Source organism: Emydura macquarii, unplaced genomic scaffold (assembly GCF_026122565.2).
Source record: "Emydura macquarii macquarii isolate MOO-44397 ecotype Brisbane River unplaced genomic scaffold, CSIRO-AGI_Emac_v2 contig_691, whole genome shotgun sequence".
NCBI lineage: Eukaryota > Metazoa > Chordata > Testudines > Chelidae > Emydura > Emydura macquarii.
The window spans coordinates 17,512,922-17,529,936 of record NW_027130828.1 but is presented as its reverse complement, the minus strand read 5'-3'; the positions used below and the strand labels follow the sequence as shown (position 1 = coordinate 17,529,936).

The following is a 17,015-nucleotide window of genomic DNA, read 5'->3' as shown; positions in this document are numbered from 1 at the left end:
GTACAGTGGAGATAATAGCAGTGACCTAACTCCCAAGGGTTTTATGAGGATAAACATGCTAAAGATTGTGAGGTGCTCAGATACTAGAGTGATGGGGGTAGGGGTAGGTTACTTTTGAGTAGCCCACATGAGGGCAGGGGATTTGCATCTGACCACCGGTGGTGGTGGTGGTGATGATGATGACCTCTTGTAGTTTGTGCTGGGGAACTGGAATGGGAGCCTGGCTGAACCAAATTAGCCTATGTCTAGGAGTAGAACCCATGTTTCCTGTCCCCAGGATCTGAGTTAACCGTGGGACCAACCCAGCACCTCCTGCTGGATACCCTAGCAAAGTCCGAATCCATCTTCGAGTTAGTGTTGCCATGAGGTAATGAGGGCGTCCCATCGTTACTTCTGCTGTGGGATCAAACACAAGGGCTGGGCTGCAAAGCAGAGAGTCCCTTCTTCCCAGACAAAATCGTTAGTTGGCCGTGCATGCAATGGGGGGGAAACTGTGAAACCCTGGGGGACCGTTCTCCGCTGTGCACAGTAAGACTGTCACAACTGGTGTTTAGCATAACAACCTTAGTAACGAAGATCAAGCTCCTTCCTGTCTGTGGCAGGTGCCCTCTTCAGCAGGAGTCTGTTGTGGAGAAGCCTCCAAGGCCACAAATTCTACTCTTCAGCCTGGAGGAAAAGCTGCCCCAGGTAGAACCCTCCCTGCGCCTTGCTAATCCAGCTGCCTCTGTTGCATAATGATTTTCTCAAAGGTATTTTTAGCTGCATGTAAACTTCAGGAAAAGCTTTTGTGTTTGGGCACACTACGCCCTTTGTTCAGGCTGCTGGGAATCCTTTGTTAATCAATGGCTGAGGATGGTAACTGTCAACCCCTTCCTCTCCATAGTCCTGTATTTTAAAGCGGTGCTGAGCAGTAAGCACGGGAGTGTCTGACTAGACACCGTCTCAAGAGGACTCTCTTTGGGTATCAAAGCCCAAATGCGTGGGAGGGAGAAGAAAAGGGGTTGAACTTGTGGGCTTTGCTTTAAAGACCTACTTCCCACACTCTGACACTGGGCAATCTACACGCAGGCTTCCTTAAAACAAACCCACATGCTGTCTGGTACAAGAGCTTCTCACAATGCCCTAGGAACACACGCCTCTTGGCCCTGCTGGTTCTGTGTAAAAGCATTTTTAACATCAGGCTGCAGATTAAAGAGGAAATGTCCCTATTTGTATCTAAGGGAAAACCTTTTTTTATTAAAATTGGCTCTTAAAACTTTTGTAGGCAGCACAATGAACACTAGTGAGATCCAGAATAATTTTCTTATGGTGGGTGCCCCAGGTGGGGAATTGGAAACTGAGGGGGGGAGGAACTGGGCGTTTGTCTCACATCTCTCATGATCCCTGCCCCCAACGTGCTGCTTGTCATCTGGGCCTTTCTCGTGCCAGGCAGGGAGTCCGGTGGACCTCCTGGCCGCGAGTGACAGCTGCTGGTTGCTGTATATTGGTGGCTGAGAGATGTAGCAGCAGCAAAGTACAGGACAAAACTCCTCACCACTGAGTGGACTCTCCTGGCAGTGTGCGCTGTGTGCAGAGAGGGTGGATGGAGGCGTGCTGTCCTGTCCCCAGTTTGGCAATCTGCCTGCTTCCAGGAACAGGGCTGTGGATTGTTCCCTCGTCTCTTCGGACTCCTGCCAGGGTGCATCTGCCCAAATCTGTCTTGCACTGTGGCCTTGCCTGCTACAGAAATAAACCAGAAGAGTGGCCCATCTTGCATCCCATTAGCACTCGTGTCTGAGCAAAGCTTCACCCTCTTCAGGCTGGGTATCAAACGCTCATCCTCCAGCAGGGTGAAGATGGCTGCTGCTTCCCCCTTCCCCTCTTGCAGAGGCTTCGGTGAAGGGACTGCAGCAGTTTAAGCCACACCTGCATGGAGTGGGATGGTGAGTTGTGGGAGTCCAGCCAGCCAGGCTCTATGGAGCTAGTGGAGATTACCTTCAGATGCTTTTCTGCAACAGCCTGTGGCTGCTCCCCCACACCTGCCTCCAAACCCTGCTCCCTCCCTGGTATTGGGGGAGGGGGTGTTACTCCCCTCAGGTCTCTGGAGTTGCACCCACAGGGGGCCTGGAGGATTTGTGGCAGCAGTGCAGGATAGAGCTCGTCCCCCGAATGGGCCAGACGTGGTACCTAATGAGAAGTGAGTCTCCTTGCTCTGTGTGGGGGAGAAGGGATCCCTTCCTCCACGGATAGCTAACCAGAGCCACCGGAAGCTGGGAGGAATGGCATGAGTGCTAGACACCCTACCCTCGCTCTCGCTGGTCGTCAAGCCAGCGTCCTGGAATCCCCTGTACTGTGAGAGCGAGATGATCTGTCCAGCAGGGTCCTCTGGCATGTTCACAAATGTCCCTTGAAGCTTCCTACCAAATCTGTGGCTTTGGGTACATCTGCACTGTGCAAAAAACCACATCCCTCTGCAGCAAGTCTTGTAGCCCAGCTCAGCTGACTGGTGCTCGCACTGCGGGGCGAAGAATAGCTGGGTAGATGTGGCTCAGGTTGGAGCTGGGGCTCTGAGCTGGCTGCTACCGGGTTTTTTTGCAGGGAAGACTTACACTAACTCCTTGCTTTGGCGCATAAACCCCTCCTGTCTCCCCACGCTGACCTTGCACTTTGTGTGATCCTGGAAGTGCAAGCCGGCAATAGAGCCGCTCCCAGCGGAGGCTAGTGCTCGCCCAGCATCCCAGCTCTGCTAATGCGCCCCTGCTTCTGCCTTCGAACACCTACTGCTCTTGCAGTGCTGGGCTGTGTCGGGGGCCAGGAAAAGCCGCCGGTGCAGTGGCTTTCGTTTGCTGTGAGCCAGCATCCACCTGCCTCTGGTCTGGGGGTTCCCAACCTTTCTGGCTCAAGGGCCCCCAGTCAATCAGCTCCTAAAACATGTATTGAGGCGCACACCACGAAGGACTGCAAATCACTACAGATTTACAGTCAACATCTTGATGCTACTCCGCTCATTTTTACATTCACTATTTTACACCTACAAATGACTCGCAGTGTGTCGCACACTCGCAGACAAAGCACTAGCGTAGATGAGTGATTGTCGCTACACACTGAAGCACATGGCCTGGCAGCTAAGTCACAGTGGGTGGCCTGCTAAGTGCAGGCCAAACCGAAAGAGTTCTGCCCCTCCCCAAGCATGGTAAGTCCTGGCTGCTCCGCCACCAGCCCCCTCCCCGGCAGCCAGATGGAAGGAGTTCAGTGAGGAGGCTGCCTCCCTGCTGATCTCCTGTCCCCGTGGCTGCAGCAGGGAAACCACACGCGTCCTGTAGTCCCCTGCAGTCCACCTGGTCCCTAGGCAGTGGCTCCCTTCTGCAGCCAGGGGGCCAGATCACTGCTCCCCTCCCTCTGGCTCCAGCAGGGACCCCAGTGCCTAGAGAGCCAGGAGGAGCGCTTTGCTGTGCTCCCTGCTACAGCCAGGGGTGGGGAGTGCTGATCTCCCGTCCCCTTGGGTGCAGCAAGGAGCCTGCACCGGTTTTGTAGCCCGGCAGCAACGTGCTCTGCCTGGGTCCTTAGGCAGCAGCTCCCTTCTGTGGCCAGCAGGACTGGAGCCATGGGCCACTGGGAAAGACCCCGTGGGCCACTTTTGGCCCCTGGGCCACAGGCTGGTAGTCCGATCCCCACTGATAGCAGCCTCTCTTACTGCTCCTGATGTCAGCATTGCTGAGTGTGTGCGAGTGAGGGATCCACCTTCATTCAGCCAGCAGACTGGGCTCATGCCTCCGCGGCGGCTTGGCTGCTGTTATCCCCGCCTTCAGGCTAGGCTACGTGTTGCTCTGCCTGGAGAGAGAGAGAGAGAGGTTGAAACTCTTCGCGCACTCCAGCTTGCACCCCCGTGTACCCAAACACCCAACGGCCTGCCTCTTGAGCAGGGAGCCGTCTGCTGTCTGAGACCCCTGGAGATCTCCTCGTGTACGGGGGGTGGGGGGATCTCTTGGAGTAAAGCTGCCCTACCCTTGGCATAAGGAGAAGGAGGGGGGTATTGCGTAGGCAGGCCGGAGGGGGGCAGGATGGAGCAGCTCCCACCTGGCTCACCGTTCAGCAGCCCTGAGTTGGGGAGCGGCGGCTGGCTGCCTGCAGCCTCTCCCTGCCTGACAAACAGACTCAAGAGCGTCTCGCGTTCTACTGGCTTCCCATTCCGTTTCTGGTACAGCGCAAGAGGCCGGCCCTAGTCTTCATGGCCCAGCCAGGCTTTAATCCATCAGCCTACAGGCAGCTTCTGCCTCCGAGAGGGCTCACTCGAGGGCTGCGGCGGCGGGCAGAGCCCAAGGCGGAGTTCTGAAGGCTCAGGACTGTCCTGCTCTCCTCACGATGAGCCCATGCCCTTGACTGTCAAGCACGGTGCAAACCCATCCTCGAGCAATAACCAAGGCTAATGAATGACCTGTTACTGCTCCGTGGGGGCTGGCTACTAGATGAGGAGGGGCTAGAAAAGTAACGTCCAAGCAACAGCAGTTGAAGTGCAGGATGGGGCAGAGTGTAGAGTTCATCTTCAGTGAAACACCTGGATAACCCAGTAATGGGAGCACCAGAAATGTCTTAGGTGGGTCTTAAGGTACCACCCGTCCCGGCTCCCTTTTGCTCCTCTGTGCTTAATGCTGCTTCCTCATGTGCAATAACTAGAACAAAAAAAGCCTTTCTAGAAGGTGGCAGCAGCGATGCGCATAACTGACTCCAAGATTCACCTCTAGCACAGCTCTTGGAAGGCAGTGCAGCTGTCCCCAGGGTGACATGGTATGCATTCAGCTGGGGCAGGAGCTAGCTGGCCAGCTTCCATCTTAGGGGAGGGCACAAAATGCCAGATTCTCTTTCCACTTTAATTCTTCTCATAAATAGTCTCTGTGCAGTCACTGGAAACCCTTCTGGGCACCGGTGCCTCTCGGAGGAAGAAGGCCCCATGTTGTCTCTTGTGTATCCACTTTGGAAATCCTCCAGAACAGCAAAGCAAACTTTTGATGCTGCAATCATGCTTCCAAACGCCGCTCGGGCTGGGAGGCAAAGACACAGCAGTTGGGGGTCTTGACTGTAGCATTGAGCGTTTTATACAGAACTTTGCAAGTCCATAGTGCTTTGTCTAATCCTTGCAACAAATCCAGTGTAGTAGAGTGTATTCCTCCCATTTTACATGTGGGGAAACTGAGGCACAGAGGTGAAATGATTTGGTATGAATTGATGGTGGCGCTGGGGACTGGAAAGCAGGTCTGTCACCTGGATCTCTGCATTGCGTTGGTAGAGTCGTTTTTTACAAATAGTTTCAGTGCTGCAAGTTCATAGCGTGTTCTTTATCATGGTGTGGTCTGCACTTCCTTTGGCTCTGTCAGTACCAGGCAAATAAGGGTAATGAAACACACACCCACCCACCCACCCATCCACCTCCCCCTTGAGTAGGCCTGCAATGGGAGAGTTGCTACAGAACACCACCTTGTGACTAGACTGGTTCTTACACTTCAGTCTGAACCTTGGTGTGTGGTTGTTTTGTGGGGGTGGGAGGAGAAAGGATTGAAAAGGATTCATGACAGCATGTCTAAAGGGCAAGGTGCTTATAGGTTTGTTCCGTCCTGAGGTGGCTGGGAGGAAATGAGATCTAACACTTGGCACAGTCTGCGTGTCTTTCCATTGGAGGTCAGAGAGGCGTGTTCACTTCTGTATGTACCGAGTCGTGTGCAGCTGAGTTTTCTTGCCCAGCCCCTGCAGCTTGGCTGCATGAATTAGAAACTGAGAGAGTTCCTAGCAAAGCTTGCAACCCAGGGCAGACCTTGGTCCAAACTCCTCCAACTTTGGGGGGGTGAATGAAATCTCTGTTCGGAGTTGTAACAAGGTGGTGTGCTCTTGGGCGGGAGAGCCTGGGGCCTAGGCAACCCTGATCACAGAATGAGCCCCACCTGAGGGGAACTGGGCGACTCCCTATAAAGAGCAGAAGGTGGCTGCAGGAAGGCGTAAGCTCAGGAAATTGTAGAGAGGGCGAAGGGCCCCTGCAGAAAGACCCTGAGATCAAGAGAGCTGTGACAGAAAGGAGGCTCCTGTGGGGAAACCCAGATGGGAGTTGGGCCTAGAAATTTGGGGGCTTAGACGCCAGTGCCAGACAGCTGAGCTCCAGCTGGGAAGATGGCCTCTGAGACCAGACTGGGACAGAATTCTCTGGTGCGGAGTGAGGACGTCTGAGCGACGTGTGGAATTGTGTGTGGTGATGGCCTTTTTTTGGGACACTGAGGAGTGTTTAAGAACTATTTGTTTAAAACTGGCCCCAGCAGAGGTGATGCTGACCCAGAGAGAAGTCTGTGTGGTTCTGGTGCAGCCTTGGAGGGGGGGGGGGCGAACAAAAGTTGGTGTCTGCAGAGGCACCCGGGCTGCAAACAGGCATTCAGAAAGTGGCCAGTCCTGTTACAGGATTCCGTGTTGCAAAACTGTCTCTTCCCCATTTGCAGGGAGACATGATTGGAGTCAGTCTCTTTATCGCTCTCTTCCTCTCCCCCCCGTTCAGTAATCTGCTTAGCCTGCTGACAGAGGGGGTTCTACTACTGTGCTAACAACCTAGCTGGCTGGCAGCTGTCTCTAGCCCACTTCTTGCATCAACAAATGAACCAGCTCAGCTGTGGGTTTTGGATCTGGCTTGCTGGTATAAGTAACCTGCAGAGCAGAACATCCACAGCTTCAGTTAATAGGTAGCAGGTTCCTCTTGCCGTGCTGCCAATTAAAAACCTCCCGTGTCCATGTAAATAACAGTTTTGTAAAACCCTCTTCTGTCTTGCTGTTTCTCTTATTGATGGAGATTAGATTGATAGTAGGTGTAACAGCATTGCTTAGCTGCCCTTAACTGCAATTCATCAGCTGCTGAAGTACTAGGTGGGAATCTAGAAATGAGACCCTGTGCATGGAGTATTGCAGTTGGCTTGTGAAATTTAAAAGGCAGGATTTGCTCATTGCTCTAGCTATGCCAAGCTAATGTTGGCTCTTTGCTGCTTGTTACTTCAGATTGCAAAGACTTAATTTACCATAAGAGCACAATGCCAATAATGTGGTCCAGAGACCACAGTAAGCGTGGTTTGGAAAGGGTGCCGCACATGCTGAAGTGGAGAACTTGATACCAAAAAAATGAAGTCTCCAATACAAAATCGAAACCCAGTGCCTGATCCCAGTGCCTGATCGAATTCAAGTATTCTTTAGTACCCGCAATTGCTAAGGCAAGCCACCAGAATGGCAATCCTCTTTCATGCCACAGTCTCTTAAAAATTCTGTTTCCATCACAAAAGATGGAAGTGGGACCCGCTCGTTAGGCGAGGGCCTGGGGGGGTGAGTGCCAGACCGAATTGAGGGACGGGAGGCTGCCTGAAGTGCTGAAAGCACAAGGATCATGTCTAGGATCTGCAAGTTATAATGCAAGAATCATGCCTAGGTAGGCCTTGTTCTCTGTGTGTTTTATTTTCCAAGTGTGATCCTTGCACTTCATAGAGCCATAGGGTTAGAAGGGACTGCAAGGGTCATCTAATCTAACTCCCTGCCAAGATGCAGGATTTGTTGTGGGACAAATCCAGTCCACTGCACTGAAAACTTTTCAAGCTCTTTTCTTAATTTTTTTTTGAGAGATCTCTGCCATTTCATCTACAAAACCAGGCACAAAACCATAGGGTTTTGTGGCATGAGGAGTTCGAATCTGTACTTTGCCTTTTAACCCTAAAAGGGCTCAGTTCCAGTTTTGGCCCATCACTGATGAAAGCCAGAAACTGCAAAACAACCTGGCTGAAGGAAAGGGAGTTGGTCTCATCTAGGCAAATGGGCTTCTCAAAGGTGAGCAGCATGAGAGAGATTATCGGGGAAAGAAATTTTGGGGAAGATTAAGATTATACTGGCCTGACACCACCAAACCTCCCCCCCCCCCCCGCCCCCGCCCCAACCCACAGGACAGCCAGCAGAACATGCTACATCTGCTGGCCTAATTTACAAGCACCCATCTCCTTCCTAAAGCTGCGTCCTATTACTTGAGAGTAATCTCATTCCTGGGTCCTACACCCCTCATCTGTGGCCAGCCAGTACCCATAGACCTTGCTCCTTTGACCACGGCACCTGCTGCCCTGAGGATCCTGCCCCACAGCTCTCCGGTTGCTGGAATTCAAACAGACAATTGGATCTTGGTCTTCTTCACACACGGAGTGTGAGACTGCTTCAGCTGTGGTGCCAGCAACCCTGCGAGCCCCAAGTGGGGGGTGAAATGGTGCAGGCTTTGCCATAGACTCGTGTCTATAAACGGGTGTCCGATGGAAGCGTACTGACTGCACTCTTTGAATAATAAGGAACGTGGCGTTGTCAACCAAGGCCGTTGGGGCTTTGTGGGGATGAGTCCTGCCCATGTGCTCTCCGCTGACAGTTTGTCGTCTTAGGGTATCAGTGCATTAGCACCAGGCTCCCCAGTTTTAGGCCATGGGTGCCCAGGGTGTTTCGGGGTTAGTATCACCTGTGTCATTTGTCTTTTTTGCTCTGTCTCTTGCAGGGATCCTGACAGCTGGCGAGCACACCTTTCCCTTCCAGTTCCTGCTGCCAGGTACGGTGGAGATACTGACTTCTTGGGATGCTCTTTGGGGCTCAGGGTAGTGACTCCAGTGTTTTTCCAGGAGACTCCACTCTCCTCTGGCTTATGGTTAAAATCGCCTGCTGGCCAAGCGGGGGAAAAGACGCTTGTTGTCCAGCATCTAAGACCTTGCCTCCACTAGGAGAGTGGGTGATGGTTCACAGCTGGTTGGCTAACATGATTTTAAACATGACTCTTGTACCTATTGGATACACTAGGGGGAGCCCAGAGTCAACCACAAACAACTAAGGCGCTCTTTAAGGTGTTAAGCGCGTCCATGCTAGGGGCAAAGCCAGGTTTAAGATCACGTCGGCCAATGTGTTTTCCAACCAGACCTGTTCTCCTGGTCTAGTGCCGGCTTAAGAGCATATTAAGCACTGGAGAGCTCTAGAAATAAGAGAGCAACCTCCATTAGAGAAGCCCTTAGGGCAGCCTCTCCATGCACAGCTGAAGTTTTGGTCTTAAATGGACTTTTTTGCTCTCTTTAAAAGAGCACGTTTGCTGAGTAAAACTGTCCCTTGAAGGAATTCTCCCACGGGAGGTTGTCTTCATTCGAGAATCTCAATGGGAACACATCTCCCCGGGATCTGTAGTGCTGAAGGAAGCCCTAACTTGTGTCTCCACGGGCCAAATTCAGAGCCCCTAAACTCTGCCTGTGATAGTGATGATGGAAGCTGCCCTGTAGTCAGGAGTTGTGCCTCTTAACCAGACCGCTGGCTAACCCTCTAAGGAGCTACTCCGTTCTTCTTTCCTTTGTGCAGGTTAGTCTCTGGGAACCTCTGGTGCCTCTACTGCCCTGTGAACTAAACCGGCGGGCAGTAAAATAAGCTGCTGGAGTTTGCCTGCATTAGCATCCCGGCCTCTCCACCAGAACGGGTGGGAGCTCCGGTGGGAAGTCTGTATTGTAAACTTCTCCAGAGTGTCAGCGTCTGTGTTCAGTGTTTTGTACAGCAGTGAGTCCTGGTCTATGACTGCAGCTCCTAGGCACCACCTCATACGAATAAGAGGAGCTAGTGCTGTCCCGGCTTCTCCGTGTAAGCAGCCACGGTGTATGGCACAGGCTGCCTCGTCAGTTTAAAACAACAACAAAAAGGGAGGCTGCTGTGGTCCCTGTGGACCAAATCTGGTCTCGGATCCTTCACATGGAGGCTCCAATGCACGTGGGAGACCCTGACTCCCAAGGAGCTGCAACGCTCTGCCTCTCCTCTGGCTTTGAGCAACAGGAAAGCGTTTCAGGCTCAGTGGGTAAGGCCTTGCTCCTCTTTTGATTGGTTGAGGCGTTCTCTTTTGACTTCCTTCTCCCTTTTGAATCCAGCATCAGCCCCCACATCGTTTGAAGGCCCTTTTGGAAAGGTGGTCCATCAGGTCAAAGCTGTGATAGATACACCCCGCTTCTCCAAGGACTACAAGTGCAACAAGGTCTTCTACGTTCTCTGCCCGCTCAACCTGAACGACATCCCTGACATTGAGGTAAGAGAGCAGCAGTGGGGAGAGCAAGAGGCTCTTGCACCTTTTGAGTGTCTCCCGTTGGAGCAGAAGAGAAGCCAGCTGTCCCTCTCCCGTGATCCCATGTAGCCCTGCAAAGCGAGGGGAGTAACTAACTCGGAGACACTCGGGGGTTAGCACGTTGTCACCCAAAGCACTGCAGGGCATCACTGGTCTGTGCTGTAACTCCATGGGCCTGTTCCCTCTGCAGTCTCCACTAGCACCATCACCTTCGTGGATGGGCTCCAGGGATCAACATGAGAACCGGCCTTGTTCTAGGTGATCCCACTGGGTGTAGGCCTGTTGTAATGACTCTCTGTGTCTAATGATACCATAATCTGGCTCTTGCCAGTCTGGAATGTTTCCTGATGAGCAGAGCCGTGTCCTGTGGTGACTGTGTCACTGCTGGAGTGGAAGAGAAATGTTCCAGGACTTCACGGACTAGCCCTCCCTGGTCGCTGGCCCTGTACAGCTACACAGATCACCGTACAGCACTGGGGGGGAAGGGGAAGCAGCTGCTTTGTGTTTCTTCACCTATGGTCTTCAGTAGCCCTCTGAGGAACAGTGAAGTCTGCCCTACGCTGGAAGCTGATCTGTGGGGTACAGTAGCGCAGAACGTTGTCCCTTAAGGAGCATTTGTACTTGTACTGATGTGGGAGACGCGGCATCCCGCCTGAGGCGCTCGTAGCTTCATTCGGATGTCACAAAGGGAGGGTGTGAAACGGGCAGCAAAATCTCATGGGATTTGGAGGGGAGGACACGGGCTTGGCAGGAAAAGGGGAGACTCTCCAAGGCTGATCTGTAGGAAAGTGAGAAATAATGCGACGGTGAACCTGAGGGAGCAATGGCCCATGACTGGGAGGAGGAAAAGAGCAAGCCAGATGCCATGTTGATGGGCGTGTCACTGGTGCCGCATAAGAACACCCAGATTGTTGGAAGCCCACTGGTTTAGGATTTGGAAAAAACCCCAAACCCTCATTCCCTCGAACCACTTTTCTGAAAACGGCAAACTCCCTCCTGAGCCCCCGTGTCTGACCTCCTGCTGTCCCCTCACAGCAACCCAACACCGCGTCCGTCACAAGGAAGTTCAACTACAAGCTGGTGAAGAGCGGGAACATCATCCTAACTGCCACCTCGGACCTCAGAGGGTACATCGTGGGGCAGGCGATCCAGCTGCGCACCGACATCGAGAACAAGTCCGGCCGGGACACTGGCAACGTGGTGGCCAGCCTCCTCCAGGTAAGAGTCATCGGCAGAGACTGGTACCTATGCCGGGCTGGCTTGGATGGAGCCAAATCCAGGCAGGTGCCGGGTCTCGAGACCTGCTTTCCCTCCTAGGCGCAATGATAGCAACATTAAATAATGGAAATGGAGTTCTGCCAAACTTTAAATCCTTGTGCATTTCCCTTCTCCAGGTGCATGGCAGGTGGTGGTTGGGAGGAGGTCAGATACATACCAGACCGTTAGGGGGGGAAGCAGAACTAACTAACTGGGACACGGGGTGGGAGGAGAGAGAAGCCCCCATGAATGCTGTCCAGATGTAACTCAGAGTGGGCACATCACAGATCCTCTCCCCACTCTGTGCCTGCTTTCTTTCTAAGGCCCCCCCATGTGCTATCAAAACTCCAGGGTCCAGCAGGGCCTCGGGGTTCCAGGCTTCAGGCAGAGCGTGGGCTCAGTCTTCAGCCCCATGGGGAGCGCCGGGGCTCAGGGTCCAACAGACCCCTGAAACCGGGCGGGCCACAGACCCCTGTTTCGAGACCCACTGTCTTACAGCACCAGCTAGAGAGCCTTGCTCAAACTGTACTAGTTCATGCTTTCAGCTCTGGAATCCCTGATTCGACCCCTAGTGTGTCTGCCAAGATGGCAACTGTCACATCATCCGTTATCAAATCCAAGGCAGAAACTCCATGTTGCTGTCAGTCCTGCCTGACCTCGGCTTACGCTTCCTCAGCAAAGTTTCAGGGATTTCTAGTTCGTGGCGGCCTCCATGGGCCTTGAGGAACGCTGGAAGCCCAGTGAAATGGGCCCTGTGGAAATCTTCCTGCTTAGTCCTTTCTTCTCATCTCTCCTCTTCGCAGAAGGTCGCTTATAAATCCAAGCGCTGGATTTACGACTTGAGGACCATCGCCGAGGTGGAGAGCGCGGGTGTGAAGGCCTGGAAGCACGCGGAATGGAAGGAGCAGATCCTTGTCCCAGCGCTGCCCCAGTCCGTGCTGCATGGCTGCAGCCTCATACATGTCGACTACTATATCCAAGTAGGTACTGCCCGGCCCCTTGCGAACAGCAGAACACCCACAAGTGCTTCCGAGGGGCTGGGCCGGCACAACCAGAGTCCTGGGTGGGGGCGGAGCCAGAGGAGCTTCTGCCTCCGGGAAGCTTTCGAAAGTGTCACGCACTCCTGGGCGTGAACGCCGCCTCCTCTGGCAGAGGCACCCATGTGGTGGGCTTGCCTGTCTCTGCAGCTCCTTGGGTTTGTGAACTTCAGTTCGCTTCTGGGTTTTGGCACTGAGTGGTACTATAATCCCCACTGCTTTACATACCATTTTCCAACCACTAGCCTAAGTGGAGCAGTGCCAGCCCCAGCAAGGCTAGAGATGCAAATCAAGGCTACACTTCTGGCCACGCTTTCAGAAGAGCTCTGCATGTTGGGTGCTGAGTACTTAAAAACCTGGTTATTGCACCAAACCAGGCCATGCGGGCGCTGCAGCGTGGGACTGGGGACCTCCCAGTAACCCGTCTTTCTCTCTGGTGTGTCCGGAGAGACCAGCCCTTTGGCCGAACCCGGCTTGACTGACTTGGCAAAGGCTGCAGATGAAATGGATCTCTCTTGTTTTCCCCTCTCCCAAGGTTTCCCTGAAGTCGCCAGAGGTTTCAGTCACTCTGCCAATTTACATCGGCAACATCGCTGTGAACAGGGTTCCTCTGACCCCGTCGAGGTCGACCCCCCACATTCCATCCGTTGTGGTCCCGACCGCGCCACCGGAAGAAGAGGCTGCCAGTGGCTACCACCCAATGGACAATGTTTCAATCCCCACCAAAAGCCATTCCCAACAGCCATTCAGCTACGCTCCAGGGATGAGCTTCCGGGACCTAATGCCGGACTCGGAACAGACTGGCTCCCCAAATCACCCCACACTTTGCTTGTCGACAGGAGCAACCGTCCCTTACTATGCCGAGGGCACAGTGGTTCCGGTTCCCACCGCCAGCTCACTCATCTTGCCTCCGGAGTACAGCACGTGGGGTTACCCCTATGGTGAGCGCTCCCTCCCGGGGCTCTGAAAGAGGCACTGGCTAGTTTGTGAGGGGGAAATGGATTCAGCGGCTGTTGGAGTATAAAATTGTCCCTTGCCCCGCTGCTGATAGAGCAACGGTCGAACCCCTGCAGCGTGGTGGTGGTTCTTTCCATGGCTTCTGAGCCGGGCTAGGACTGGGGGGAGCCATGTGTGATGAGACCATCCGGGATGTAAAAATTTGGGAACTCATTAGTACATGAGTAGAAAATAATCCGTGGAACCCTGCCTATGCCAGAACTGCCCAGAGAGGCTGGGTGGCAGAACCGGGTTAGACCAGACCAATATCCTAAGGCACTAAGAACACCCTTAGTGCACAGGGTAAAATTGGGGCTCTAGGCATCTTCTTGTTTGTGTGTCAAGCTGTTTCTTCAAGGCCAACCATCCGCAAATGGATGAATTGGAAGGGGCGTGAGAGGATGCTGACTGAGAGGGTGGGTGGGGGTGGGGGGGGGTGCTAATTGAACCGCTGCCTAGCTAAACAAAAGCTATCACTGCTGCTTTGAGAGCTGGTCCCTATGTGTATTCCACACGGGAGTCTGCATGTACACCAGGCGCCTGAGATTGGAGATTTCTAGCAAATGGTGTCTGGTCCACGGCCAGCACAGCTGCCCTGCTTGTGCTCTGAACAGAGGGAGTAAGAGTTGGTGCAGACTGAGACCTTTCCCGTTCCTTCTGGCCACCGCATGGCCTGGGTTGGAGTCCTCTGTGTCTATAGACACCTCTGTGTTTCTTCTTTTTTTTTTTCCTTCAGAACCTCTCCCTATATTGTACGTAGTCTTTAGTGTTCTTAGTGTGTGTTAGTTTAAGCTATACTTACTGCTATAACACAGCTTAAGAACTATATCTCCTCCCCCCATTCCTTCTCTGTGAGCAACAAACAAGCAGTGCTGCCTTTATTGCCAGGGAGAGAATCCACCAAGTGCAGCATCAGCTGCTCCTTCTCTTCCCCCCCAGCCCGAACCTGCGAGGGAGGGGATAACTCCATCTGGGAACACCCTTACGGAGAAGCTTATGAAACCTCAGTCAGATCCAGGCCAGGAAGACGTACCCCCCACACAGTATGTTGGCCTCCACCAGGGAGCATAAGCCCCCCCAGCATGAGCTCCAGAGCTTCTAAGACCAAAGAGACGTCGGCTAGGGCTGCTCATGAATGGGCACTATCACAAGCATAAGGACAGATGTCGTTCCAGGCCTGTCCCCAAATGAAGGAATCCCTCCCCGACTCCATCCAAGTCAGACGAATCCTCATGCTCAGGTCCTAAGGCCTTAGCCCGCTTAACCCCTCTGATGGTGAGGGTAAGGAGTGAGGAGAAAGTCAGTACTGGCAGATCCTACGTCTCTGGTTGATAAGCTGAAGGACTGGCACATCTCAAGACCATCTGAGTTCACCGTTCCTCTTTGATGGTACCAACCTGTCCCTGGACTATGGCCGTGCCGGATCTGTTGGTCCAACTACAGAACACCTCAAACTTCAGGATAAACAGAAACCTCCCCATAGGATATCTTCACCCTTCCCTATCCGCAACCTCCCCGTTTTTCGGGCTCAACTCTCCTGAGAGACATTTTGACACTGGTGGAGGAAACCACCTTGAGGAGACTGAGATTTCCCCTCTCCCGGCCATAGGCAGGAACTTTACCCACGAGTGCCAACGGCTCTGCTGGTTGAACAGGAAGCCGCTTTCTCTTCAGATGGGTTGGAAGCTCCAGATGAATCATCCCCATGTAGAGAGGTGAGATCTGACAGACTCAAAGATCTGGTGTCCATCCTCTACCAGATATGACTATCCAAGAGACTGATGGTACCTGTTTCATTTTGGGTCCCCCCACAAATGGTCAACCCTCCATATTGGTCCTATTTCGGTGCATGGGATCCCTACTTCAGATACCCCGGATCCATCAGGAGTCCCATTGACCCTTTTTTGCACAGCACCAGCCAGCTTCTTCGTAGTATGAAGGAGAAGAAATTAAGTTGGCTCTGCAGGTACTGATGGGTGTTTCCTCACCTTCGTCAAATGAGGCAGTTTGCCTATCTTCCCCATCCCTGCCTGATAACCACAGGCAATACCAGGCGCTCCTGCAAAGGGAGGTGAATGAACTCCGTAGTTCGCTTGGAGATGTAAAGTAATTTGTACTGAGTATCTTGGACATCTTGCATCCTTCTGCTCCCAGCCAGGTGGCCCTCCCAGTAAATGAGGCCATCATGGAACCAGCCAGGGTAACTTGGCGTTCTCCAGCCTCCTGTGCCCAGAGGCAATATTTTTGTACCAGACAAGGAGTGGAGTTTCTCAACTCAGCTTCCTGGTGGTACAAGCAGCCTCTGAGAGATCGAGGCTGCAGCGTCCCAAAGCAACACCTGCAGACAAGGGCTCTAAATGGCTTGACCATTTAGGGGAGGAAGGTATTTTCTTCTACCAGCCTTCGGGCTCAGATTGCTAACTACCAGGCCCTGTTAGCAAAATATGGCTTCAGCAATTACTGGGAGTTCATCCCTGAAGTCCCAAAATCTCCCTCAAGAGGACAGGGCCCAATTTCAAGACCTCAAGTTGCAGTGGATGCTGCTGCCCTTTAGTGGGATGGACACGGGAGTAGTCCCGAGGCATGAGTCGCGGCTGCACTCCTTGGGGTTCCTCCAATGAGCTTCAGAATGTCTTCGAAAAACTTGTCTTTTTAGAATCCAGATTTATTTAATGTGAAGTCTGGTGAGCCTCTATGAACATCGAAAGGCTCTAGAACAGCTCTCTGCTCCCCAGGCATTTACACCCCTGCCCTGAAGAGAACCTAATCAGGTGTACAAGCCAAAACTGGCTCCTCCATCTTTCTACCACCAGCGCCCATTTGAACCATTGCACAAACGTCTGAGGAGGGAATGTGGTTTGCAGCGGTCAGCGTGAAAGACGCACTCACTCATGTGGACGTTCACCTGGAGCGCCGTTCATTGTTTTGTGAAACACTACACATTGGTCAGGCCTCTTCTGCAGATGCAGCTGTTGAGGCAGCAGTATTTCAGACCTCCTGTACCAACTGCATCGTTGGACACCCCGACTCGTGTCTGGAATACTGCTTACCAATCACTGGGGAATACACACAGGAATCCACACTCTAAGAAGAAATGGAGGTTACTTACCTGTATCTGGATGTTCTTTTAGATGTGTGGCCTCTATCTGTATTCCACTACCCCCCCAGCCCCCTCTTCCCCTCTGCTTCGGATTCTCTCTGATTTGGTGATAAGAAAAGAACTGGAGAGGCATTGGTCTGTGCCTCCTCTTATATCCTTGGTTTGGGGCACAAGGAGGGCAACTGGGCAGGCAGGGACCAACAGACGCTACTTGTTAGCATTCTCTGATCTCAGGTGCATGGTGCACTTGTCTATGTACGTGTGGAATTCAGATGGGGACCACACATCTCAAAGAATCTCCAGTTACAGGTAAGTAGCCTCCATTTCCTATGCTGCTTGCTTCTGTTTTGAGGCCACTGTGTGTTACCTAAAAACTTGGGGCACTGTATTTTGGAGGTTTTAATGCAGGGCTATAGAACTCTGGGCTTTATTCCTAGCTCTGACTCCTTGTGACTTGGTGCAAGCTATTTCACGTCTCCATGCCTCAATTTTCCCATCTGCAAAACTCAGTATTAATTCCTGCCAG

The 17,015-nt window shown here is 52.8% G+C and overlaps 1 protein-coding gene across 1 annotated transcript in view; it reads left to right on the top strand.

Annotated features, from left to right (window-relative positions):
* ARRDC1 (arrestin domain containing 1) overlaps positions 1–17,015 on the top strand; it is a 56,258-nt gene that overhangs the window by 36,657 nt on the left and 2,586 nt on the right. The window contains exons 3-7 of the mRNA XM_067542178.1: positions 8,516–8,566; positions 9,909–10,063; positions 11,135–11,317; positions 12,160–12,336; positions 12,929–13,334. Coding sequence (XP_067398279.1) covers positions 8,516–8,566; positions 9,909–10,063; positions 11,135–11,317; positions 12,160–12,336; positions 12,929–13,334 — 972 coding nt within the window. The remainder of the gene's footprint in view (positions 1–8,515; positions 8,567–9,908; positions 10,064–11,134; positions 11,318–12,159; positions 12,337–12,928; positions 13,335–17,015) is intronic.